Genomic DNA, 27,533 nt, shown 5'->3' with positions numbered 1-27,533 from the left:
AGTTTGAATCTGCAACCCTTTTTAATTTATTTGTCCTGTGTATCAGCCATAAACCTCAGCAAACTGCCAGGCAGAATCCCCTAGGTATAACATAATGACATTCAGAAACATTGGAATAAAGATGAGTTTGGACAGAATTAGAACAACTAAACAATGCTGTAAAGCTGCAGTGAGGATACTAAAATAACCCCGAAACATCATGCATGTATGTGGTTTTGTTGGAGATCTGTTAACTTGAACCAAAAGTAACATTTGTATTTTATTTTTAAAGGAAAGACAGGGTTGCAGGTTTGACTTTCCAAGGAGGCAGATGTACTTTTTAAAAACTCTACGTGATATTTAATTGTATAATAATAACACAACTGTAGTGCTTTGATTCTACATATGCTTGTTTATACTCCTAGTTTTGTATTTCAATGGTGATCTTGTTGCTTATTCTGTCAACCTCTGACGTCAGAGCACGTCGTTAATTAGAGAGGTGAGGGTGCTGTCCGGGGTGCTGAATCCCGAGCCAGGTCTTTCCGTGCAAAGCAGCCGCAGCAGCAACGGGCACGCGTGTTTTTGTGTGTTGTGGCGAGTTTAAAGACTCATCGGGACACGTGGATTATGTTTAAGCACGTGTAGGAATTTGTTTGGATTTACTAAAGACAGGGAACATTGACGACATAGTTAAGAAAAGTTCGCTGACATGGATCTGCTTCCAGCCCAGGAGGCAGCTAAAATCTACCACACCAACTATGTGAGAAACTCCCGAGCCATCGGCGTCATGTGGGCCGTGTTCACCATCTGCTTCGTCATCATCACCATGGTGGTCTTCATCCAGCCCTACTGGATCGGGGACAGCGTCAACACCCCGCAAGCCGGGTACTTCGGCCTCTTCCACTACTGCATCGGCAACGCGCTCACCTCGGAGCTCGTCTGCAGGGGCAGCGTGCTGGACTTCGCCTCCATCCCCTCACCTGCCTTCAGGACCGCCATGTTCTTCGTGGGGACCTCCATGCTGCTGATTGTGGCCACTATGGTCTGCTTCGGCTTGTTTTTCTTCTGCAACGCCGGGAACGTCTACAAGATCTGTGCGTGGATGCAGCTGGCCTCAGGTGAGGAAGAGTGTGGTCGTTGTGCTTCTGCACTGCATTTCAGAGGTTAATGTTGTACTTTTAAGTCCACGTAATTAGTTTGACTGTTATAGTTACTGTTCAGATTAAGATATCACATCATGAATATATGATCGTTGTGTAAAATATGACACATTTTTATTGATTAAAGTAGCCAACAACATATGAAGAAGTTAAAGCTTCGACACCTGTAGTCTGCATAGTGATCATTTTTATTACTTTTGATAGTTAAAAGTACATTTTGCTAGTAATACTTACTGTGAGTACTTTTTAAATTCATGACCTTTTACTTATACTAAAGTTGTATTTTTACATTTAAGCATTACTACTTCTACTGACTAAAGAAAGAGATAAAAATGCTTCCACCATTGGTGGCATCCAATGACAAAATAACAATAATAATTTTCAGTAAAAAATGTATTCATGTATCCATAAATCATTTCGTATTATTTTGTAGGATGTGTTTTGATCACACTTTATTTTGTAGTATAGAACTGATACTGAACTTACATTTGAGTGAAGCTGAGACATAAATCAATATTGATAATTGACTATGAGGCTGGATATCATCTGGGATCAAACCAGTAGTAATCCATAAAATATCATTAGATTATTGATATCGAGGCATTGTGTGAAAATACTGTGGTAGTGGTAGATAAAGTTACTCTGCCACCAACAAGTTTACTGGGTTTAAGATGGTTTGAAAAACAAATCAGTTTATTGCTTTTCATATTCAGAGTTAAAATCTTGACAAAGGTCAAAGGTCACACAGTCCGTGGAGAAACTCTTAGTGGGCAAGCGACTCCACCGCCTACTCTACCCTCTCAAACTTTATAGTTGCTTTAGTTTCTACTTCTAACTATCCAAATAAAGACTGCGTTTTTACATTTTGTCACCAAAGTACACATTCAACAGAAACCTTTACCAAAGTTCAGCACCTGAATATCAAAACTCTGAAGCAGAGCAGTGAAGGATGAGTCTTCTGAACGGTTCCCTCTAAACTGTGTGAGAGTGTGATAAACTCATCTTCTCACCTCTCTGGTTTCATGTGAGGTGTGTGTTTGTACTGGATGTGTTGTTCTTCTCTGAGGAAGCCATGAAGGGATCCAGTTCCAGCCCAGACTCTGACACCTCTGATGGTGGATTGGTTACATGTAACAAGATCAGGTGTTGCTGTGTTGTTAAGTGATCAAAACTCCCACTTGAAACACACCAGGGCCAAAGCAACGATGAAGTCTTATCGGAAATATTGTCAATTAAATGAACTGAAAGAATTAAAAGTAAAAGTACTAAGCAGTAAATGTGTCCCCTGTGACTGATATATTATCATAATACAGTTGTAATACTGATGCAGCAATGTGTAAGCAGCATTTAGATACAGTCTTTTCTAACGTTTTCCAACCTAGGGGTCAGGCCCCTCCAAAGGGTCACCAGATAAATCTCAGAGGTCATGAAACGATTAATGTGAGACAACAAAAAAAAAGTCACATTATTCAGGAAATGTGTTACTGTAAAAAATAACTAGGAACAAGTAAACACTACAATATTCCCTCTAAAATGCAGTGGCATATAAAGTAACTAAGTAAAACAAAATGGAAATAGTACAGCACATGTACCTCAAACCGCAAACGTTTATATAAGTATAGTTGTTGTATAGTAAATCTACTTAGTTACCCCACTACAGTATTTAACTTGACAATTTTGGAATGCGCATATCTGCAAAATTCAGATTTGTATCTATATTTGTACGGGAACTGTCTGTGGCAAAAACCCAGAGGACTCTTTACCAGATGAAGAGCATTTAACATTTAAGAACTTTCACAGCAGTACATCATGCAAACAGCCCCACTGAGCATCCTTTGCTGCTGCACCATTAATAAATTACAACTTAGGGCACTTTATGGGGTTACATCATGCCTTATCCTGCACAAGACGCTCAGCAGAACCTCCTTTATAATTATTCAGCAAAGCAACAGCACACAAGGGTAATTATTTCAAGGCTGCACCATTTCAGTGTCCGTCTTCCCCCGCAGCGGTGTTGATGGTGATGGGCTGCATGATCTACCCGGACGGCTGGGACTCTCCCGAGGTGAAGAGGATGTGTGGCCAGAGGACGGATAAGTACAGCCTGGGGAACTGCACGGTGCGCTGGTCCTACATCCTGGCCATCATCAGCATCCTGGACGCCCTCCTCCTGGCATTTCTGTCCTTCACTCTCGGCAACCGTCAGGACAAACTGCTGCCGGATGAGTTCGAGGTGCAGGGAGGAGCAGGTAATGAAAACAGATGAAGGTGGTGGGCATGGACCAAGGCAGGGAGGTAACCGTGTCTGCTCTTGAGCTTGGTTTGTGGAGTCTGTATGCTGCTTGTAGGCCTTTTTTTCACAGAAGACATTTTGACTTGTCATGGAAGGAGAAGCATAAGTGTTTGTTAAGCCGTAATGTTGTGATAATGAGCCGGTGTCCACAATACCAGGACCCTAAAACTGAAGCAGTTACATGTTAATGAAATTCAGCCATCACTCATTTTATTATTTACGATTGTGCTTTTTCTACTGTGACGTGATGTGAAACTTACACTTTCCTTTTCACTTCTGGAGAGAATCTTTTATCTTCACAAATATCCCAGGCAAGGTTATGCAAATACAACTATATATAAATACTCCATTTCTTTCCGGATTGGTTTAATTTAAAGTGTATAAATTCAAAACCATGAAAAATCATGAAATGCTAAACAAGAATGATTTTAGGATTTTCAAACAAATTGCAACCTATTGTATCACATTTGATACACGTCATTATCAACATATTACAACAAAAGAACACTATTTCTATTTCAAATATTGGTAAAAATACAAATCTTACCACAACTTTGTCAATATTAGCTAAATGGTATAGTAAGTCATGTGAGTTGCAACCCAACAAGGAGGAAACTAAGGCCCAGTGTCTGAAGTCCATGAAATAAAGATATCCACAAGAGTGTTTTCCCTCTTTTACAGAAAACCCCTGATGAAGATGGACCTTCAGACGCAACGAACAAGCATCCTGAAACGTCATAATGTAGTTCAGGTCAAACTGCTCACCTGACTAGTCGTGACCTTTGGTTAATTGAAATGCAGCAGTCCCTTACTGCTTCACAACCCCAGCAATAACAGCAGACTTTTAATTCTGTACTTGATGTCAAAGATCTAATAAACTCAGAGAAAAAAGCTCGACACAGCAGCTCTGTATTGTATGAACATTTTTTTATTGTATGGTGTGTTTTTGTAAATTGACAGTTTACACAAAGTCCATGTTCTTGAATCCGACACTGATGTACATTTTGTTGTTCCCTAGGCTCAATAGATACATAGGTTACTTTGATATGATCAATCTGGGACACCATCACATTACATCAGATCTCACCATTTTGTTGGTAGAAACAGAGACAGTATTGAACAGCTGTCCATACGTACAACTGTGCTCGAACACATCTTCCATACACTATTAAAACACAGCTACCCAGCTAAATAACTTTAGCTAAGATATAAGATTTGTTAAAAACTGTACATAACTGTAATATACATAAAGGCAAACTCTTTGGTACAGATATATACAGTTTATTTTCACTTTTTTTCCTTTGACTACGGCTTCTTAACATGTCGTCTTGATGAAACCTTCAAAACAGTATTTTCCTGATTTGTATGAGAATACCAGCCTCCCATGAGAATGCAAGACCTCATTTATTATAATTAACTAACCACACCAAGTACCAGATGACAACAGATTTCTTATGGCTAAATAATATGACCTACATCAGACAGTGGACGTCTCTAAGAAACCATCTGGAGAAATGCTGTGAACATTACCACAGTCAGTGTACATGTCAGCCCAGTGTGCAACTTCCTAAGCCTACTTTACAAATACAAAATGTTTACCTTACATGTTTAATATAAGATAAAATAATTCTTAGAAAAAAACAGCACGAGAAAAGAAGTAATAGCGGATCCTTTTAAAAAGGGGACAGAATGAGCAAGGAAGGCTACATATCCTTAATTTGTTTAGTGCAGGAGTGTAACAAACAAGGATGTGTCACTAGCAGTACAAGAACAGGTTTGCTTAGTTGGGTGGGTGAACGGAGCACAGATGAGTGGAGCCAACATGACCACAAAGTAATATATACCACTGGATTCCTGACGTCATCACACTAAGAGAAGAACCAACAAATACAAAGCAAACATACACAGAAGCATTAGTTCAATAACAAGAACATAAGTAATCCAAATCAACGAAACAAAAAGAAAAGAGAAATAAATATTCATCTGATATGCCCAAACTGGAAAGTGATCTGTTGCAGTCTCTGGAGAGAGTGGGGGGGAGGGACGGTGCAATGGCTGGAGGTCTCCACTAGAGGGTGAGCCAGGGGTGACGCAAGCACTCTGCAGCAGTGGCTCTCTTCTCTGGGATCAGCTCCAGCATGGGAAGCAGGAAGTCAGTGAAGCACTCGGCTTCTTCACGGGGCCACTCGTACTTGTCGAGCAGCACCTCCATCAGGCCCCACGGCTTCAGCTTGGTGATGTGTTTCAAATCACCTGCAGACAGACAGCGCTGCGTCAGAGAGCCGTGCAGGAATACAGCGCAACAGTTTCCCCGAGTGTACATTTACTACCAACGAGAAGTCTGTGAAAACACATAGAAACCTCCAAATAAGACACTAAATAGTTTTACTTCAATAACTGTCAATGGATTTCCAAAACAGGAATTATTTGAATTGTAATATCTAATGTTGGAAACGTTTTAACAATAAAAAGTTGAAGTTTCATACAACAGCTTTGTGAAAACCTTATAAAGCAGCTCTAGGGCATGATTTAAACGACAGGCAGAAAACCCCGTCTAATCTCGACACTGTTGCGTCTTTGTTTTACCTTTCTTGGTGAAAAAATCCTTGGAATATTTGCCAGTCATTATGAGTTTGCGTGGGACACTCCCCAGCAGCTCAATTATCAGCGCTATATGGTCTACACGGCAGACGATTGCAAGAGGAGAGGGACAAGACAGACAAGACAGACAACAGATTGGTCAGACAGTGTCCCGGTCACAGGCCCACTCTGGGTGTGTGGGTGGAGGGCTGAGGAGGAGAGCGGTCAGCTGACGGCACACACCTGCGTACATATGGGTCAGACTGTTGCAGAGGTTGGGGTGCACACGCCTGCAGTTAGAAACTAGGCTGTCAAACACAGCCACCAGACATTACAAGAGCTGTACGTTTCCTAAACTTCTTCCAGCTCCATGTGTCAAGATTCAATAGCTTCAGTTTGGTCACTGGAGTCAGACACTGGAGGGTTATTAACAAAATTCACATACTGTCGATGACAAATGTATACAACTAGGGAGGAAGCAATACTCTTTCTGAAATCTGTAATCAGCCTCCAACTGTTAAGCCTGTCCTTCAATGTCAAAGCACGCACTTTCAGTTGCTCATATTAAAGCAATGGCAGAGTTTTAATCATGTTTGAACACCTGTTGTTTATACACCTGTTGGAGCTTTATCCTCATCTTTAAAAAAGGACTTTAAACACCTCATCATATCAACAAATACAAAATTTGAAAATAAATCAGTGCACTAAATCATGACAAATGTTACCGTATCAAGACTCTGGATGAGGTACTACTGTATATCATATACACTCCCAGTCTATTAGTAAGAAAAACACCGCAAGGTTGCATTTGACCAACCGATGGAGGAAATACTCACGAGTATTCCCCCGACAGTATCAAGTATCCAGCCAAGTCATCTGGCTACAACTAAGGAGGCACCGAGTGTACCTCTGCAAGCAGACAGACCTTCTGACACGTGACTCAATGTCTGATGGCACTGTTCAAAGTAGCAGAAATGAATTGGTCTGTATTGATTATTTTTGCCCACTGGCCATCGTACACCAACAACTGAGGTAGATCTGTGTGTGTGCTGACCGGAACCTTGCTCCTCCACCTCCCACACACCGTTCCCAGAGCGAGCCACAGACAGAGAGGTGGCATACCTCTCTTGGTGAAGTATTCCTGTGAGTATTTCCCACTCAGAGCATATTGGCGAGGGATTTTACCGAGCAACTCAATCATGAGAGCAAGATGGTCTGGAAATGAGGCACATCAGAGGAGGAGAGATAGAAGGTCAGAGGGCAACAGTTTGGAGCGGGGATGAACAGTCGTGTGGAACAATGCATTAGGAACAATGGATGATGATGACAGCCTTGTATGACAAGAAGCATATGTATGGGAAGTTGATATTATTATTCACATGAAAAGCTTCAAACATTTGAATACATGAAGCCATTCACTTTCATATACGACCCCTCCCCCGCAAAGATTGAATCAGACCGACTATAAGACTTAAAGCACAGCCATCAAAGACTTAAACACTAAAACTTGAACAGCAGATTCTGATACAGGATGAGTGATTAGTTTAACAAACGGTCACACAACAGAGCGAGCTGTGGAAGAATTAAGCAATCGCCTCGTGAGTTTGTGTACTGGAGGTGAAGAAGCTGATTCACACCTGCTGGGCATGTGCCAGTGAAAACGAAGGTTGAATCTGAGCACATACCCGACATGCAACAGAATCAAGTCAGTACAGAAACTTCACGCTCAGCAGCGAGCCGACATCAACATGAAGCATAAGGACGACAACGATGGAACTTTGAGAGAGGATGAGGATGAGGTAAAGAAAAGATGAGCAAGGAAATGAGAGATGGCCCTGTCTCCAGTGTGGCAAAAGTGGTTTGAGGTGTTAGAGGAAATAAACACAGGAATGTTGGTACTCATCATTACATCATTAACATCTGCAGATATATTTGAAACCACTGTCATGAAGTACCTCATTTAAGTGTTAACATTGTGAGAATTAAGCAACGTGCACTGCACATTATTACGCTAACTGCACAACAAGTTGAAGTGAAGGTCCCAGCTTGACATGCTTACTGTGAAACTCTTATGAGATGCATCTTACCAGTGAAGCATACATTTCAAAAATACTATTAAGTATGGAATAAGGATTCATTCTGTGCGGGTTTAACTGGAGAAAGAGAGGAAGCAATACCTTCATCCCTGGAATAATCTTCCCCAGAATGTGGTTCAAACAAGTAGTCCCCTGTGGCGAGCTCAAAGGCCTGCGGAGACAACACAATCATCACAGACACAGAAACAGACGCTGTATGAAAATATTGACTCTCCAGCACCACCTGCTGCACACTCGGAGCACCTCGAGGTAAATTGGATGATTTGGTTTTCATACGGTTGTCAGTGCGTTCTCTCACCATGCAGGCGGTGCTCCACACGTCAGCCGGTGTGCTGTATCCAGCACCAATGAGCACCTCTAAGGACCTGTACTGCCGTGTCTGGATGTCTTCTGTAAAGTGCTTGTGCTGAGAGAGGGAGAGACAGAGGGCGAGAAACAAATCCTTAAAAATAGATTCCAAAATGTACAGAGCCGAGGACAACTGTATCCAACTTCATCTACAGTACAATTTCAAAACTCAGATGAATACAACAAATGAAACAATGGGATGGAAGATTGAAGCATTTCTATTTTGGTATATAGATGACACTGTGCGTGTCCCTAGCTGGAGGCTTCATCCCTAATCAGGAAATCCCTCAAGTCATTAGCAGGTTACTCACCACCCAGCAAGCATTTCCCAAGTCTGCAATCTTGACCTTGATCTTGTCTGAATTGAGTGGCTCAAGGGGGTTAACGAGCAGGGATCCTGCTGTCAGCTTGCCTATAACAGAGCAGAGAGAGCGAGAGAAAGAAACATCTAATCAAAGAACAGTTTAATGATTAATGTTCACATGGATGCGCCTTTAATGCATTTCCAAAGCAGCCCATCCACAGCAAACAGCTACCAAAAAACCTCTTCGCAGTGACTAGATGAACTGATTTTGTCTGACTGACCGTCCAGGCTGTCGGGCCCGTCCTCGCCCTCCCCCTGCAGAATGCTTTGCTGCAGCTCTCCCTCCTCCAGCCCAACCAGAAGGTGTCTCTCAGTTACTCCACTGCCTTCAGTCTCAGTGTCCAGCTCCTTGAGGTCTGCAGAGTCCACACCATTGCAGGCGAGGTGAACTGGGGGCTCCTCCTGTTGCTCCTCCTGACTGCCACATTTCTCCGTGGGCTCTGCGTTGCCATTGTGTTGGTCTTCGTCCCTCCACTGGGACTGCCTCTGGTCCGCCTCCACATGGCCATTACAGGTGAACTCCAACAGCCCCTCTGGTCCCACCCTCATGAGATCTGCATTCACACTGCTCTCTGAGAGCATCAAGAAAAGACAGATGACATTTCTTTGCAAATGACTCGTACCAAGGATTTTATAACCGTCTCACTTTTGTGACTCCTTACCCTCTGTTTCCTCATCTCCTAGCTCCAGAATAGACACCTGACTGAGAGGAGCGCACGCTCGTCCCTTTGGAGACTGTGGGTCCTCATCTTCATCTTCCTCATCCTCTCGTGTCTCTGTGGTCTTTTCCATCTCCTCAAGGTCCAGGATGCACTTTTCCAGCAGCTCCGCCTGACGCTTCTGCTTCTTTTTTAACTTCTTCTTCTTGTTCTTGGACATTTTTACCACCTGTGAGAGATGAATATAAGAAACAAGATGGCTCTCATGGATAGTTAAATGTGTGTTAAACTGAAAATGAGGGAGGCTGACGTTATACGCAGAAAAAAAGGAAATAATAAAAAGGGCTGTACCTGTTTTGGAGCAGGTGCTGTGCTTACTGAAAAGAGAACATCAGATGAGTACAAACTGTAAGCACACTGAGCTCATGAATGTACATTTGAACAAGTGTTCGTCTCATACTTGCTGAACCAGAGGGAGGAGGCGCCCCAGCCCTCTGCCACTCTGTAGCTTCAGCGGCGAGCTTCCGGACATAAGGCTCATCGACACTCATCAGGATGTTCTCTGGCTTGATGTCTGTGTGGATGATCTGACACTGTGTGTGCAGGTAATCAAGGCCTTGGAGTACCTGAAAAATGAATGAATGGAAAATGATTGACTGAGTGTAAAAGCGGAACTGTATTTTTTGAACTGATCAAAAATAAACAATTAAAAAGATATTTCAATATCCATTTCACAAAGTTGAAACATGTTGACTAAAAAGCTGATACACATGTGCCTCATAGGAACACAAATCTTGGTAAACTAAAATGAAATTAAAGGCTTGAGAAAAACAATTATCAAAAGCCTAAATAAAAGCAATACTTAGTGGCAAAGTCTACATCAATATTGTTGAATCAGTTACAAAAGCTCCTTGGCTGTAAAAAAAAACAAATGCAACCACAAAATGCTCCACCCTCACAGGTTTCCACCCGTCTCACCCCCTGGAGGCTTCACCTGAACCTCCATCAGGAGTTAGTCAGCATACAAAAGGTGCGACACTGTGGGTCTACAGTTACCTGTCTGATGATGCTCTTCACACACGGCAGGGGCAGCCCTTGATAATTAGACTTTATTATCCACTTTAATAAGTGATGCCCCAACACCTCAAACACCATGCAGACATCTGAAGATCACAGCAGTTAAGATAATACAAGCAAGCCAAAATGAAAACCCATCACGAGAAACCGATTGACTAAACATGTCGAGGCCTTGTGGTCATTCATTAGCATTAGCAAAAATTAAAAAAAAGACAGTGCAAACACGAGGGAGTGTTGTTGGGAAGTGTCATGTTGCAGCTACAGCTCTCCCTGTGGCATTCAGGGGATCTTACTTAGCCAAAGTGTGATAGGCGGAGGTCTGTTTTGGACACACAAGGCTCTTTTTAGTAAAGCCCTCTCTTGTTGTTTACTTTGTTACTTGCATACTGCTTTCACAGTAGAATTTGACACCAGGTCGGAATGATCCGACCATTGTCAAGAGTATTTTTTTAAGAATTAACAGGCTTTATTCTTTCCAGCAGGAAGAAATCAAACAGATCCAATCTGAATCATTAAAAAACAGACCAGGAGGCATTTAAAATATCTGGCTTGAAAGGATACGGGTCCCATTGATACCAGAGATCTTGAAGTCATCTACCATTTGGACCACCATCTCCCGGTTGGGATCATTGGGGTCCGAGTTTCTCACCTGAGAACAAATAAACACAACAACGCAATCCAAACAATCAGGATTGACACTTACTAATGTTAGACTGGACCAACACAGGCTCGGCATGCGTGTCTTTATCTGTAGTCATGCAACGCTGCTTGAACATGCATGCCTAACATGCTGAATGTTGTGCCACAGTACTGTCTGTGAAGTCACATTCATTTAAGTCTGTAATGTTTTTCACTGTAAGAAAGACCCTGTTGTCCTCGTGTTATGTGTGTTACTGTGAACTGTGTCTGCATTGATCAGTACATTTACTCTGCTTCCTAATCTGAAGTCAGAAAACTTTCGGTGTGCAAAGTAACTCATCCACTCACGGATCTGAGGAGTTTGATCTCATCCACCGCCGTCTCCGTGTAATGCTCTGCACTCTTCACCACCTTCATTGCAACAAACCTCTTCACCCTGCAACCACAGAGCAAGTAACGTTCTCTAACAGGAAGCACCGAGTCAGCTGCAACTGAATGTGTAGCCAACTTCAGGCCTCAAAAACAAAACTGTACAGTAAGAATATGCAGTAAAGTGTTTCTCGTACTGGATGTCCCAGGCGAGCCACACGGTGGAGAAGTGCCCCCAGCCCAGCTTCCGGATTACATGGTATTTTCCATTGTAAAGGTCTCCTACTTTCACATGGTGGTAGCCGCCTAGAAGAGGGGAAAATGCACGTCGAATACAATTCAGACGGTCAGTCAACGAACTAATAAAAGGCAAAACTATTTTTATTGTGACTGTCATACAAATATCTTAACTGGGTATCTTAGATAAATTAAAGCAATAAACTGTCATAACTCAGTTATTGGGGAAGTTTGTTAGCAGGTAAGCATGCTAAATAAGACGGGACTGGCCTTTGCAGTAGTCGTTGGGGTCCTCCTGCTCCTCGTCATCAGAGCCGAGGATCTCCTCAGGTTCCTCGGGCTCCTGAGGCGAGGCTTCGTGCTGGAGAAGCTGTCGAGCTCTGGAATTGACTGGTTGCCTGATGAGCAAACACATGCACAAAAACCATCTCAGACCGCATTAGGAACAGAGTATCTTACGTATCACTTCCTGACTGGGAACAAAAGTCATTTAAACCTGTAGTGTAGGACTTGTACTGATTATTTAAAGTCTTTTGAAGTCCAGCCCTTGCCAAACGAGTTCACACAATGCTGATTAAGCCTCGAGGCTGACAGGGAATGCTGTCTGTATTTTTGCAGTATACTGGAGTCTGCAGCGTCTTTTCCGTGCTGGCGCACCGGTGTTGTGTTTTACGTCAACCAGCCAGAGGGGAAGAAAGGGCGTACGTCATAAGCAGCATCGACAGTGTTTGTATAATTACTCTCACTGTCAGTGCTGGTGGGCGGCACTCGGAGCTAATCTGCGAGATTAGAGTTGAAGCCAATTTGAACAGATCCTTATCTGCTAGAAACAAATACAGTATTCACAAACAAAAACACAACAGCTTGCAAATTGACGGAGACTGTAAGCGAGCAAATAGTCACCTTGAGTAATTAAATAATAATTTAGGAGGACCATTTGAACTTCTATACTGTTGATGCTGGAGATGAAGAGACGCTGTGAAATCTTCCTGCTATAACAGTTCCACAGACACTTCTGATATCTGTCCTTCCACAGATATCACACAACATATAGGAGGCATTGAAAGAAATATAATGTATCGCTATGCAGCCGTCAACGCATGTCTAAGTAAGAATGGCTTTACTAATCTGAATTTAGTCCTATTTTTAGGATGAGTGTGAACGGTGCAACTGTATCGTTTATGAAAATATAACATGAACCAGGACTCGTCTGGTATTGGTAGATAGTCTAGAACAAATTACAGGGATCAGGGTCAAATAACTGCAGCTGGAAGAAAAAATATATTCATCATCAATAAGGAAGAGATTAGGTATAAGCAGCAATTACAAAGCTCAATTATTGTCTTATGTGGGGTTGTCAGATGGAAGAGACAAAGAACATTTAGAGCAAATCACAGAAGACAAATTATGATATTACAAAAAGAGCATGAAGAATACAAGTTTTATAGATTGAACCTAAAGAAATTGACAGATTATTATTGTTTGGCATCAGCACTTGAATATATGTGTATATTAAATATTTGGATTGTAGTTACTGGTGTTTTGACTATAATTGCAGTTAATTTATCAACGTTGGCATCACTGACCGACAGGAGGGCCGAGGGTAAATGTGTATAATCTGAATATATAAAGATCTTCATAAGGGGTAAGTCCATTTTTAATGAGATTAACCTCATTTAATGTGTTATTAATTTAGTCAGACAAGTTACAACTCTTCAAATGAGAAATTAAAAAAACAGCCATTCTGGCGTTACAGTCGGGCTCAATCGAGGATTCTGGATAATGTGTAAGAAAAAGCATCGGGCTTTGAAGTTGACCTCTCTCTTCACAGAACAACACACTCACAACAGTTCAGTTCCTGATATTAACTTGAAAGCCAAACAGCCTGATGTTACTTCCTCTACACCGCAGATTAAGGCTGCTCATCACCATGGGAGACAAGAGAGCCGAGATCAAATTAAAATAAATTCCTAAACTCGTCTGTAGTGTCTCTGTAGTGTCTCACAAATGAGCCGCTGCTTTTCACATAATCTACAACCTACTTATTCATGCCTGACACGGCTATTTGAAGCAGAGAGGTTTAAAGGCATGCTTGTGCACCAATGAAGGAACAAACAGCTGCGGTTAATTACTAAATTCAGACTTTTGAATGCCATTTTTCCCCATTTGAAACGCATTCACTACTCTTGCATTATTGCTATAATTAACAACACATTTGTAGGAGGCAGACAAAATTGGTAATAATTAATCTCAATTGTCATATTCATTCACAGCTCTTCACTGATTATCAAAGAATGAATAAAAAAGGAAGAACCAAAGGAATATCATTGCTTAAATGTGAAGCCAGACAAAACTAAAACATGTAATTGATGTACGTTTTCCCTAAGAGGCTTAAATTAAACTGATATTTGACAACTGATTCAGAACTATAGGTTGTACAGTACGCCATGTCTTAGACTGAAGTAGTGCTCCTCCATAGGCATGGTGCTCATCATGCAATAAGAACTGTGGCATGCGACGACACAGCTTTAAGTTATATTTAGCTTTTTAGTATATCATACGATTCTTCTGCACAATACCCATGCCTGTTTCAGCCATGAAGAGAACACTGCCGGGAGTTCGGTATCTGCAATAGTGCCGTTTTCAGTGAAACACCATGCTTCGGTGGGCTGATGTGGGCTTCTTCATTCTCTGGTTTTAAATATAGCACAGGCCGTTATGCAACACTATGGAGGCTGCCACTGATGGCATGATTAGTAAATTGTTAGGTGCATCAAAATAATCAGTAGAGATATCAACGCTTGAGTTGTATAATGTGAGCCCTGAATGTTGCATCATCTTAATACAATCATTTATAAACTATTTTTAATGGTAGGACACGGCCTTCGGGTGGCTTATTTCAGGCACTATATACAGCACATTATATACAGGCAGCTTACATCTCATTAGAATAAAGGTCCAAATGAATGATGCCAATGCCCTCACTTTGAACCCCAAGCAAATATGGAAAGTTAAATTAGCCTTACACGTTTTTATCAATGGATTGCACAGACCAAAATAAGTGCAAGCATGCAGTCAAGGACCTTATGTCAGGTTCACATTTAAACGTCTGGACCATGCACGTTCAAAATGCCACAGCCCACCACCTCTGACTGAGCGGACATAATGCATGCCTGAGGCTGTCATATACCAAAGAAAAAATAAACTCACTTTTTGCTGGTCTTCTTTGCTTTCCCCCTCTTCTTCCTCGCCTGGAGTGCCAGAACTGTCAAGAGAAACCATTTATCTTGCCATTGTCTGGTTGCCGTTTGTCGTCTACTTGACACTCGAGACAAAAAAAAGATTGAAACTGTCTGAGGCAAAGGACACAACTAACGTTATCTCACCCGACTGCTCGTAGACGCGGTCATTATGCAGTGTATTACTAAGTCATATTAGCAACTATCAATATCTAGATAAATCACAATTCAGGTGCATCCACCAGTCCCCCGGTTAGACACTGGAAGCAGTTGAGTTACGTTAGCTAACGTACATCACTAGGCTACCAACCTAACCGTTCTTCTAAAAGACCAACGACAGTGTGACATGAAGTCATTTCACTCTGGTCAGTGTACACGCAAACCCGGCTGGTTACTGGTGTGGGTGTTTTAGGTTGTGTGTGTAAAAACGGACAGCGCTAGAAAGCTAAACGCAGCTACATAATCCTGACATGTCCCGGTGAAGCTAATGTCTAGAAAGCTAGCGTAGCTCGGCTCCAGCTCAACAGTGCGTGACAGACGCGTTCAATTAAACCCCCTCCGTATGTATGCAAGCTCGGCTCCTCTTTACCTTTGTGACCGCAGAGGAACATCCACTGCAGTGTCAACACACGCACGGGCTAACGTTACTCATACGGTGCACGGCGTGTCGGTGTAAAGACTTACCTTTTCTCTCCATGTTGGCTGGATTCGTAGCTTAGCTGTTAGCTACACCACCAGTGATCGAATGTTCCGCGCGTGCGCAGTGGTTCGTATGCTCAAGGGGGAGCTTCCCTAAGTGATGTCTCCACCTGAGCACCAAACCATTGTTTTTAATGAAACACTGACGCTGCAGGGCAACACAGACACTGTTATAGCCAGTGTTACATTTTGATATTTACTGAGATAATAGATTACATTTGTATCACACACAAGCTGCCAGGTGGTTGTGTAAAAAATATGCACAATAATGATAGGCAGGAGCAGATTCTCCATCTTTGGTTAAAAAAAAAAGTTGTGACTAAGATATATACAAATGTCACAAACAGTAATCTAGGAAGTTTTAAATTACTGTAAAAACAACTTTTGTCCGACGTGTGTCGAAACAATATATCTGTTTTGATTTTAGTATAAGTTTGTCAGCATCTTGTTATGAAATTGTGGCTTAATAGGCATTTGACTCAAGAGATGTACTGTAGATGTAGAAATATATTTTCCATTTAAAAAGTACTGCTCGAGCACAGAGCCATCCCTGCTCCTGTACATCGAGGAGGCACAGTGCACTCAAGACTTCTTCAAAAAGCAAAAACCAAAGTTGTTTTTTTGTCTCTCATGTTTGCAATTGAACAGCCAATCTAAGGTTTTCAGTTATATTCAGCAGTTTTTCTGGATATCAGTACTTTGCTCATGAACAGGACAGATACTGCCCAAGTCATCCTCGTAGGTGCTTGAGAGAAAGTCAAAATATCCATTAAGTAAATGAGGTAACATATTATGATACATCATTTTCAAAATGCAAAATAAATGTGCATGTCATTGTCCTCTTGGTCAAACCATTCACATCAATTCAGTCAAGGATTGGCACTGGTGATAAAACAGGAAATAAAAAAAACCTAGGTCTCTTAAAAATAAGTCTTTATTTTGTTAAACAAAGGACTGAAGATAGAAGTTACTCTGCTGGACTGAAAATAGTTTGCGGGATCTTTCAATTGTCGTTCATAAATACCACCTCCACAAAGTATAAATACATCGGAGATCCCTCTTTTACACATTTAAGCAGTATTTCTACTTGAAGTTTTCGCATGACACCATTTAATTCCTGTAAACCAACAACACACACTCGCAAACGCACACGATTTTAACTGATGTACACAATAAAAGTGATTGCTTCACAAGCTAAGATAAAAACAGAGATTAAAACATAACGCACAGATATTTACATCGTTTTGAGTAGAGCTGTACCCATGAATATTGTTTGTTGTTGAATGGCACTGTCCTTAAACAGTGAAGGCTCAGATTTCGCTGTGTAGCCAAAATATGTATAAGAGTCTCACAGAGCATCTAAACTATCAAAATAAACATTAAAATGTGTGAAATTCCATTGGTGAGCACTGAAGGTCAGCGACTACACAGAGCAGGCACATTCTCAAATACCTAAAAACATCAAATCTACTTCTGTCAATATGAAACCCTTCAGAGTTATGTCATGTTAAATATAGGAACCATTATGACAACTGAATCATTTTACAAATCCATGTGACTCAGTGCTGTTTGTGACAGCTTGGCAGGGCAAGTGGTAGACTAGCATATTCCTTTTTCAATTGATGGACACAGAAGCTTATTCATAAGTTATTCAATAGCAAATTTAAAAACACAAAGTAACACAGCTATAGGTCCAGGTGATTCAGCATCTCAGTGTCACAGTGACAAGTCATCAAAGTCTATATTTAAAAAAATAATAATAGTTAACTATAAAATGATTTCAGCTATCGGCAAGAATTGCCATTTCCCAGCAACAGTTCATCAACATTAGTGGTTCATAAATAAAAATAATAACTGCACTAATGAACATGTTCGGGATTGTTACAACTTGTCGGAGGCAGGACTCGATGTGGCGTTACTCCATGTCGTCATCAAAGACAGGTGGCTCAAAAGTACACAGCGCCTCGTAGGTTAATCCTGCAAGAATTAGAAAAAAAATGTTCAAAACATATCCGGGATTCTATACCGTCAGTACGGCATACATCGATACTTGAACATGCTTCTTTGTTGTTCTTTTTTACAGTATTAGATATTTTTGTGTAGAATAATGACGTACGTTTCCACTCTTCGATCTCCAGCTCGCGGCTCTCAAAGCTCTGGTCGTACGGCTCGGCCTCAGGCTCGTCGTCTGGGTCGTGGTACTGAGCGAAGTAGGGGTGAGCCAGAGCCTCGGACGCTGTTATCCGCTTGTCTGTATCCAGAACCAGCATTTTCTCCAGAAGGTCCACAGCTTTAAAAACATGTCAACATGGGAACAGAGCTAAATCTCAGACCATCTAGAATATATCCTGTCATGTAGTTTTTTTTAGAGGTTTGACCAAAGTTTATTTTAAACAAAAGGCAAAACTATTATACTATAAAACTATTTATTGGAGAGAGATAGATAGATATATATATATATATCTATATCTATAGATATAGATATATTTTAATTGCAGTTTTGCAGAGCTGGCACCACAACACAATAGAGCAAACGTCTTGTATTACCTTGTGGGTTGGCACCAATGAACACATCAGCAAAGTTCCTCTTGGGCATGTTTGCCAAGGAACTGATGTAGTTTCTGGCCTGCAAAAATGCACAAAGGAAATCCAATGTCAGCTCCTACCAGCAGCAAAATGTTGCCTACATTCAGTACCGTCTGTTTCCTAATGCTCACGTGTATTTTTTTCTATGCTACCGATTCTGATCAATGTATCCACCTGCATCAAATAATTACTGCTCACTTCTTACATTTCTATCTATTTATGACTATACTCTATCAAAAACCTCCAACAGCAAGGTGTCAAAGAAAAACATTGTGGTGTGGCTCTCTTTGTCTTCTTCTCTGTTTAAACAGTTTGACAAAGTGTTTGTATAATTACTTTTTTAAATATCCAATTTTCATTTTCAATAACCACATTCATTAAAACCTAAGACTTTTTTTAAATTAAAAACGGGTATTAATGAGCCCCAAATATCCTGTAAAAAGAAAATGAAGGTTGCAAATTATTCTATTGTTTGGAATGAAAATTAACATAAAAATAACACAAAAATATATTGAGAGAAGCAAGACAGCAAGTTTTAAGAAATGTGCAACAAAAACAGAAAGAAACCCACAGAACAAAGCAACTTTCATACAGAAAGTGCTGTTAGTAACCACAGTATCACCAACAGTAAGCCTAGCTACTGCACAGTGTGCATGTTTAACGCTACCAGGGTACAATGGCAAGCACACAAATGCCTTTACCACACAAGTTCAGAGACACTTCTGGTAATCACAATCGCATGCAGCGAGCATGTCAGACGCACAATCACCAGGATTAAACTAAACTACTAAATCCCCGGTAGTGAGCCCTGGTGGCCGTGCTGCTCCTTACACCCCACTAGTCTCACTGAGTGATGCTTTCATCAGTGTGGCCACCTTCATTGCCTTAAATAAAGATGAACTTAGTTCAATCTTGGCACCAAATATTACGGTAAGTATGGAACCATTTTGGGGGTAACACTCTGGATAAATATAGGATATTAAGCCAACAGCTGTGTCGCTTTAAAAGCAAAGAGAAATTTACGTCAGCATGTCCGACTGTCCTCCCGTCCGGCCTTACTGTCTGGTCTAAAGAAAGTAACTGTGGATCCGGCTCACCTCATGGCTGGGCATCCTGTTTATTAGAGATGCTGGGGGCGTTCCTGTTAGACGCATTATCTGCTGAAGCTGGTTTATATCTATGAAGCTTGTGTCAAGGGCAGTATAGCGACAGAGCAGAGTAAGTTAAGAAGCTGCTTTTTCAATCGAACACTGTGCGACTAAACTTCGAGATGCACTACAATGTTATGTTGAAAAGCAAACTTCAAGCTTCGAAGCAAAATGTGACAATAAAAGTTGAGATTTAGAGGAAAGACACAACACAATACTTTGCATTACAGTCAATCAGTAGAAGGCAGAGCTCAATCACCTGTGTCACAATGAGATCATGACAGACAAACTTAATTCACCCAATTAAAAAGAGGCAGAAAGCAAGTCTCAAAACCACAAAGCTGAAGGCTGGAAAACATGCCGTCAGTTAGGCAGCAGATACTCCAAGTTATTGCACAAAAGAGTGGCGCGTTCAGAGCAGAAAACTGGTTAGAGGAAAAACCTTGGGTGTCTTTTTGAACTCACAGAATCTGAAGATATTTTCGTCAAGAGCTCGGGCCCTGGTGTTCCGACGAGCAGCATGATTAGCTTCAACTGATCAATGTCTACCGGCACACGGTAAAGGAAGACCAGATACTGGACATGGCAGAACTTGTAATCTGACCCGTTAGTCTTCATCCTTCTTGTGAAACTTATGCCACTTAAAAAAACATCTTCGACATAAACGTTCACACTATGTTTACTTTATATTTCACACATGAGATGAGGCAAAAAGAAGAAAACAAACTGCAGGCAAGTTTGTACAGGTTAGAGAAAGTATTTGAAACGTAATCTGCGGACAAGTTACGAAAAACAAAAGTGGAGGCAGCACACAGCCCTGTTGTACACTTAACTTACAACCGGGGGGTAAACTTAATCTTGAGCAAAGATTGATAGATCCGTGCAAATACTGGCAGGGGTGCAGGCAGAGAGTGGACCGGAGCCAACGATGCATACTGACGGTGTAGGAAGAGTTAAAGCACGCCAGTGGAAACATTGCAGTAAAGGGCATGTGTCAAGCCAGAGGGGAGTGTGAAAACAGGTACTGTGTGTGTGTGTGTCTGTTACATTTCCAATACTATAAACGCCTCAGGCAGGATCATGTTTCAACAGAAACAAGCATTGCAGATCAGTCTCTCCTACTGCGCTGGTGAAAAACATCATAAATCAGTACTTCCACAACCCGTTTGATTTGTTATGCAAATGACATCTCAGAGTGTCTCCAGCTGTTGAGGTTCCTAATGTGCTGTACTCTCAAATGAAAAGGATACGGTCAGTTCCAGGAAACAGAGTTTTTCCAGTGAGAAGTTCTGCCATTATGCAGCCCACTGACCAAATATCAACTGAAAGACAGAAAAGCAGCAACACAAGCATTAAGATTATGACGTATCGGTGAAAAAGTCACTGGGGAAGATTATTTAAATCCCATCTACCTGTCATGTTGTAATGCATCCAGTTCAGCATGATCTCTGGGGCGCGGTACCAACGAGTGGCCACATAGCCGGTCATCTCATCGTCAGTGTGCCGCGCCAAACCAAAGTCCAGAATCTGGGAGCAATTGAAGAGCAAAAAAACAGTTTGTTTGTAAAATATTCACATTTGGGGACTCACGTTTACATGTTTTTGTTCATGTTTTACATGCGAGAGCAGCTGTTCACTGACCTTCAGCTCACAGTCTTCATTCACCGCCAGATTACTTGGTTTCAAATCCTGAAAAAACAAAAAGCCAAAATGTAATTCAGTGCAATTCTAACATCGGAAATCTTAATCTCTACTGTTCATGATTGAAAACAAATCTGTCCCTTTGTTAATATTAGAATGGAAGCCTTACATCATTAACGCCATGTAAAAGTAAAAGGTCCCGTTTATGACTTGCCTTCAGTGTTTGTACAAAGCACAGGACCAAGATGTCATAAACCCGGACACACTGTTTTTTGTAAATTTGATCAGGGTCAGAGACACAGTGACATTTGTCAGACAAACAAAAAAACATGGCACTTACTCTGTGAATGATGTCTGCTGAGTGGATATACTGTAGAGAGATGGAAGAGATCATGTGCATTAAATCACATCGTCAGTTTAAAGGTGTATTGATTTTCCACAACATGTTATGTCAGAGGCAGCACAATGTAGGAAGCATTGATTCATCGAACAATTTGGGAAATAAGCTAATTTGCTGTGAGTTAGATGAGATCATTAATACTCTGATACCTGGGTGTGTTATCAGTCTGCTCACCTAACTCTTGGCAAACAAACAGCCGTTTCTCTAAAAGCTCACCTTTAACCCTCTGAGGATCTGGTATATGAGGAACTGCACATGGTCATCTGTGAGCTTCTGACATTTCACTATGTTGTTGAGATCCGCCCCCATTAAGTGAGTCACAAGATACCTGCCAATCACAAAAGCAGAAACAGATACAAATATCAGAAGGCATGTCAATGTTTTCTCATTTCATCATAAGCCAGATGGATAAATTACTGTATTTGCACTTCAAACTCATTTTCCATTGTTTGTTTGCAATCTAAAACTCCCATATGGTTATGTGAGCTTAAACCGGTTTAGCTGCTGCTTCTTTTCACCCTCACTTCTTTTCAGAGGCACTGAAAGGCCAAGCCCTGCACAAATGAAACGTCACCTAACAACACGCCCGCATAAATGGGCTTAATGGAGCTGCATCAGCGAAGGACTCAAATCTAATCCCAGAGTTGTTTAAAGTGCCCAAATGGCACTTGTGAAGGAAGGCGAGAGCTGCAGCCAAAGTACACAAAGCCATGTGCTGCTTCGTCAGTCTGCTGCTCAACCAAATACCGCTCTTCATGAATACTCTTCTATTCTCACAGAGCACAGAGAGCGAGGCCTTAAAATAGCACCTGGTTACACTGGAGCCAGTTCTCATCAGCAGACAGGGGCACAGTCACTCTACAAAGTTCACCCGCCTTGGAAAAAAAAAAAAGGGATATAAATAGTGACCTCTGTTTTCCTCTCTCCTATAGAAACAGGAGCTCTGAGGAGACTTACCACAGCGCTGTGACTCAGCCGGTATTTTTAGAGCCAAGAGGAGCCATACTTAAAGCATATCTGAGATTTTTCCTGGATATCATAATGCATGCAGAACGTTTCCAACTTTCCAGCAGATGTACGGATGAAGAGATCCATATTTCACGACAGACCGTGACTCCACATTTATTCGTCTTATGTAGTGTAAGAGAAGCTCCACACCACCCACCTTTACTCTGCCCCTCTTTTCCTTCCATTTACAAGAGAGCAGTCTCACACACATCTGCATGTGTGATGTTGCATGGCCTTCAGTCATCCATGACATTATGCTAATCTGGTGGCGACTCTTCATTTCAAACAGCAAACCACCGCTCAACGTATGAGGAAGAAGTTCAAGTATGTCTCTCTGCAAATGATTGATCCACTTTGATTTATGTTAATGTTTTCTGCACATTAAAAGAGCACTCCACCCATTCAGCATTGTACTTCTATAATTACGTCGGACTCACGATAGACATTAAAATAAGGATCAAATCAATACAGCAAAACCAGAGATGTATTTTTTTTTTTTTTGCCTTCTTCTTTCTTGTCGACATCTGGAGCCTGTTTATACATGTTTGTAACCCAGAGGGGTCAAAACAAAAAAAACTGACTTCACTTGAGGCAGTTTATCAGACTTTGCGCAGCTCCATCTGGAGTCACAAAGGGCTTCATACATCTTTGTTCACATATGCAGTAGTACTCCTCATGAACGCTACAGACTTTGACGTGTCAAATTCCCTATTTAAAAAAAAAAAAAAAAAACATTCACAGAGCTACTTCTCCTTCCATCACTTTCATGACATCGTCATGTAAACTTAGAAAGGATCATGCAGACAAGCTGCTATTCGGGGACATGACTGAGGAAAAAGACTTCTGCATAATTCACTTCTCTGCATCAGCCCCGGCTGTAAATGTCTGAAGCCTGTTTCCTTGAATGTTGGGTATTAGAAATAAACATGTCCATGCTGTTGAGCAAGGCCTCCGACATGAAGCAAGTGCGACACTGCCCACTCCCAAACTGCTCCAAAATAGTTAAGATGAGTCAAAACATGAGGGATCATTTTCCGTACAGGAATGTATAAAATCATAAGTGAGATCTGACTGAAGTATTTAGTTGAGACACATTCTTATGTCGGGTGTTGACTGAAATCCCTCACAATCTTGAGTTCGTCAGTGTGCAGAGAAGAGAGGGAGACATTCCACACATGACAGGGGAGGATTTAGTCACCGTCTAGCTGTCCACTTCCCATTTTTAAACGAACTGTAAAATCACTAAATAATAACCTGTTCGACAGCAATGTTCAACAGCAATGGTTTTCACAAAGCCAGAGAGCAGAGAACAAAGGGAAGGAAGCTGGTGGTGAAATAACTCTGGTGAATAACTAACAGAGTGTACAGTCTAAGCAATGTTCCAGTGTGTTTAGTCAGCTGGCCAGTCTCCAGGTGCTTCCCAGCCACAGCTAGGATTGTCTGCTGCTGCAAAACTGTAGGCTGCAGTTTGTTGAACACCGTTTCTAAATCACGCACAAACGTTGCTGAGGGTGAACATGGGAACACATTCGACTTACACATCAGTGAATTCCTTCAGACTAGTAGCGGGGCTGAAGACATCTAGGAGGCCAATCACCTGCAAACATATAATAACCAATGCAGAGTTAACAAAACAGAGAACAATGGGAAGCAACAACAACAAAAAAGTATAAGTAAATAGGAAACATAATAAGCAAACGCATTGTGTGGCGTTGCATATGCAAATAAAACAACCTTGTCATTTATGACTGTTCACCATCTGACACAATAAAAAGGGAAGAGAAACAAGTCCGCTCACATTTTCATGTTTCATGTGCTTCAGCAACCGCAGCTCTCTGTATGTTCTCTTGGCATGGATGATGGACTGAAATGGCCGGGAGAGCTTCTTCACAGCTACCTCCATACCAATCGTCGTGTCATATGCAGAACTGTGGAAAAAAAAAAAAAAGTGGACTAACGTGTAAGCTTGAATCTCATCAGTAATAACACACTGGTCACTGTGACGTTACTCACACACATAACACTTTTTGTCAGCATGAACTTATATATAAATAGAATCTACACACCAGACATGAGCTTAAAATAAAAAAGCAAGCTTGTCATTTTTTAGGCAGATGTTTGCTCTCAAAACCAAATTATGTGCAGTAAGAGCTGCCGAAGGTTGCATAAAAGGGCGACATCAGCAGAAAATGTCATCGCTCAGCAGATTGGGAGCAGGCCTGCCTGCAGTCTGTCCTGCACTCTTATCTTGACTGTCTCTCAGCCAAACCCGACACTTCCTCCTGCTCAGCTCACCTAACCATATTCTCAGGACACATCCACTCGGATACGTTTTCCTTTAAAAAAAGGCTTAACTAAGCTGTCTTGCTACCTAGCGTCCACACTACTGCTGTGCTTTAGAAACGCTAAAACGGAGACGTTTGAAAAAGCTGCTGACGCTGTTTTAGTTTGAAAACTCCAGGGTTGCGTATTAGTTTGGACGGAGAGAAAACGGAAACCTTTGAAACATTATGAAGACGCGAACATGGGTTTCTGCACCAGTCTCTCATCAGTCACGACTTGTCCTTCCCTGGTATGTCAAACCCTTATCATGTAATCCTTTCACGGAGGAAAACAAACAACATCAGGCTCGACTACCTGAGGTTAATTGCAACATGGATAATTACAGGCGTTGCTGACCTTGTTGTCTATGCTAGCAGCTATTGTGCAGTTCAATTCTGCATATTGTAATGCTACGACCGCCTACATGTGCAGGAGGCCAGCTTTTATTGGAGGACTTTGCATCCAGCACGCGCATGCCCGGTGTATGTGAATGGTCATGTGATATGCATTTTCAGGCGCAGTTATTCCTGAAACGGCACTAAAACCAACTAGATCTGGCTAATATTGTGGCTCAGTAGATAAAGCAGGTTGTCCATTAATCACAGGGTTAACGGGTTCACAGTAAACTTAGACCGTCATGTAAACACTGACATTATAGGCCAGTGTACTGTTTAGAGAAGAAAAAAAGAATCACAGTCAATGCACTGGTGAGCAAACAGTAATCTGACCAGCAACAGATTATCCTATTGCCCAGCAACAGCACAGCTGTCCGCTTCCATTTGCAAAACAAACATCTGCCCACTAAATCAAGTGTACCGCTGACCATGTTGTGTCCTAGATAGTTTCAGCACAACGTATTTAATCACCAGACGAATGCACAGGGTCTATCCTATGAAAGCCTACACTTTCGCCCCGAAGCAGCATTAAGGGAATCCACCTCACAGGCAGATAGGTCTTCTAAAAATAATAAGAAATCAATAGGCACGATCCCATCTCCCCTGTAAATGCAACTGAATCTGTGCTGCAAATGAGTTCATAGTAAAAAAAAAAAAAACATTGACTTTAGAGCTGCCTCAAAGGTGTTTTCATTAAGGTTGGAAACGTTATTGATATTTTGATTTGTATGACCAGGAAAGTTACCTGTCTTATTGGACAACTATCTGTACTAGGGCTGCAAATAACAATGAATTTTCATTATCGGTCTCTTGTTTTTTACAAATAACAGAATTATCATCATTTGGTCAATAAAATATATGAAAAACGGAAATTTTCAATTATATAAAAAAGAAACCCAATAAATCCTTACATTTAAGACACTGGAAGCAGATATGTTTCCCTTACTAGATTACTTCTAGTCTACAAAACAATCAAAAAATGTTTCTGATTTACTATTGTTTTCATGAAATGATCAGCCTCTCTCTTTTTGACTCAACACTACTAGTAATGTTTACTAGCATCAGATTATGTTGAATATTTATATGAAAGCACACATAATAGAAATATTGTCACATCATCCATATAAAGTGTATGTAATATGTGTTCTCGAGATCTTACCCAAACACATCAGCACCAACCAACAACATCATTATCTGTTAACCTCATCTAAACTTTACTCGGATTACGTCACCTGTAGGTGGGATTTTAAACTAATAATGTAAACTCAAACATCCGTAATGTAGCCTCTGGGAACACAATCTGCAGTTGCACCGTGTAACTTACTCACAAATACCGATTGATTAGTCAATTCTGTGATGTTAACGTGCACACTGATCAGATAAAGACTGTGTATCGTTACTGTGAGTGAGAAGCTCGTGTGAACATAGAAGCATTTAGAGAGGTTAAAAACAAGTGTGTCAACAAGTTTTCTTGTGTAAAGGAACATCGTGGCTCCACCTTGCTAGCTAACAATCAGGACAAGCTAACCTAACTTTAGCCTCTGCAGCACAGGCCTCGTCTAAATGAATGGAGGTTAAGTTTAGGAGACTACGAGGCTCCATAGACACATAAAGTCATTTACCACACGGATCCGTAGGCGCCAGAGCCCACCGGCGACAGGTTTTGGTAGCGCTCCGGGACTTCCCATATCGTCTTGTTGACCTCCTCCCGATAAAACTTTGGTCTTTCTTTCTGCGACATTCCTGCAGAACCAACAGCCGACCACCGACTCGACTTTCTGGGTCCTCCGAGAGCCGTGCAGCTAAACTTTCCCCAAAGTTACGAGAAGTGAAGCTAAATTGAACGCGTCTCGTCGTTAGAGAACTTTAACGAATCGAAAGTGACGGTGCTGCCTCTTTGCGTAATGTTGCACCGTCTGCTAAATGTACGTTTTTAAATCTTCACGCTGTTTGTTCCCCTCTCCGCTCGCCTTTAGACAGCTCCCGAGATTTCACCCCGCTTGCAACACGTCGCCAAGTCTCGCGAGAGAAAACAACGGGACCTTACGAAAGGACAGAAACTGAAATCCGTGCTGCGGTCAGGTGCAAAAGTTAGCAATGAGATACCTCCCAAACAAATACTCAAAATCGTAGAAGGGCAATGCGTCAGAAATCAATTGCATTTTCCCTAAATGTAATCTTTATGCGAGAGTGTCAACAAGAAGCACCAAATCAAAGAAGACTCAAAGTTGACCCATATTGGATGAACACCTCACCCCATGACACAGATATCGTCTAAAAAAAACAATAGTATG

General features: G+C 41.4%; 3 protein-coding genes across 4 annotated transcripts; 1 reads left to right on the top strand and 2 right to left on the bottom strand.

Annotated features, from left to right (window-relative positions):
• Positions 1–688: 688 nt before the first annotated feature.
• lhfpl5b (LHFPL tetraspan subfamily member 5b) lies at positions 689–4,164 on the top strand. Its single transcript, XM_031845455.1, has 3 exons — positions 689–1,097; positions 3,149–3,388; positions 4,114–4,164. The coding sequence occupies exons 1-3, from the start codon at positions 689–691 to the stop codon at positions 4,122–4,124; spliced, it is 660 nt and encodes a 219-aa protein (XP_031701315.1). The 3' UTR covers positions 4,125–4,164.
• Positions 4,165–4,340: 176 nt separating this feature from the next.
• Positions 4,341–15,806, bottom strand: srpk1a (SRSF protein kinase 1a). Its single transcript, XM_031845454.1, has 16 exons — positions 15,725–15,806; positions 15,012–15,066; positions 12,072–12,199; positions 11,762–11,870; positions 11,544–11,631; positions 11,118–11,205; positions 10,536–10,642; positions 9,940–10,105; positions 9,831–9,856; positions 9,483–9,708; positions 9,042–9,392; positions 8,768–8,868; positions 8,407–8,514; positions 8,190–8,259; positions 7,135–7,227; positions 4,341–5,685 (listed from the first exon to the last, which is right to left on the bottom strand). Exons 1-16 carry the CDS (start codon positions 15,735–15,737, stop codon positions 5,501–5,503), a joined length of 1,914 nt encoding a protein of 637 aa, XP_031701314.1. The 5' UTR covers positions 15,738–15,806; the 3' UTR covers positions 4,341–5,500.
• An 849-nt stretch (positions 15,807–16,655) lies between these two features.
• mapk14a (mitogen-activated protein kinase 14a) lies at positions 16,656–27,251 on the bottom strand. Of its 2 annotated transcripts, none has more exons than XM_031845046.1 (12): positions 26,862–27,251; positions 24,321–24,450; positions 24,061–24,119; positions 21,731–21,842; positions 21,455–21,484; positions 21,115–21,162; positions 20,886–21,000; positions 20,724–20,795; positions 19,423–19,502; positions 18,287–18,365; positions 17,856–18,029; positions 16,656–17,716 (listed from the first exon to the last, which is right to left on the bottom strand). In XM_031845046.1, exons 1-12 carry the CDS (start codon positions 26,978–26,980, stop codon positions 17,655–17,657), a joined length of 1,080 nt encoding a protein of 359 aa, XP_031700906.1. In that variant the 5' UTR covers positions 26,981–27,251; the 3' UTR covers positions 16,656–17,654. The 2 variants fall into 2 exon arrangements, with proteins under 2 accessions (XP_031700906.1, XP_031700905.1); XM_031845045.1 differs by lacking the exon at positions 19,423–19,502 and adding an exon at positions 19,939–20,018 and having other exon boundaries at positions 26,862–27,250.
• Between the last annotated feature and the right edge of the window lie 282 nt (positions 27,252–27,533).

Source organism: Anarrhichthys ocellatus, unplaced genomic scaffold (genome assembly GCF_004355925.1).
Source record: "Anarrhichthys ocellatus isolate YVR2014 unplaced genomic scaffold, GSC_Weel_1.0 scaffold5, whole genome shotgun sequence".
Classification (NCBI taxonomy): domain Eukaryota; kingdom Metazoa; phylum Chordata; class Actinopteri; order Perciformes; family Anarhichadidae; genus Anarrhichthys; species Anarrhichthys ocellatus.
The sequence above is the reverse complement of the archived record's forward strand: the minus strand, read 5'-3'. Positions and strand labels throughout refer to the sequence as shown.

What these genes read in the sequence shown, in the direction of transcription:
- lhfpl5b (XM_031845455.1), top strand. Translation starts at nt 689, where the DNA reads ATGGATCTGCTTCCAGCCCAGGAGGCAGCTAAAATCTACCACACCAAC. An exon ending in GTGGATGCAGCTGGCCTCAG is followed by an intron (nt 1,098 to 3,148) that starts GTGAGGAAGAGT and finishes CTTCCCCCGCAG; the next exon opens with CGGTGTTGATGGTGATGGGC.
- srpk1a (XM_031845454.1), bottom strand. An exon ending in TGAAGAGCATCATCAGACAG is followed by an intron (nt 10,106 to 10,535) that starts GTAACTGTAGAC and finishes TTCATTTTTCAG; the next exon opens with GTACTCCAAGGCCTTGATTA. An exon ending in GGAATACTTCACCAAGAGAG is followed by an intron (nt 5,686 to 7,134) that starts GTATGCCACCTC and finishes GTCTGTCTGCAG; the next exon opens with GTGATTTGAAACACATCACC.
- mapk14a (XM_031845046.1), bottom strand. Translation starts at nt 26,980, where the DNA reads ATGTCGCAGAAAGAAAGACCAAAGTTTTATCGGGAGGAGGTCAACAAG. An exon ending in CTGAAGGAATTCACTGATGT is followed by an intron (nt 21,843 to 24,060) that starts GTAAGTCGAATG and finishes TGTGATTGGCAG; the next exon opens with GTATCTTGTGACTCACTTAA. An exon ending in CATTGGTGCCAACCCACAAG is followed by an intron (nt 18,030 to 18,286) that starts GTAATACAAGAC and finishes ATGTTTTTAAAG; the next exon opens with CTGTGGACCTTCTGGAGAAA.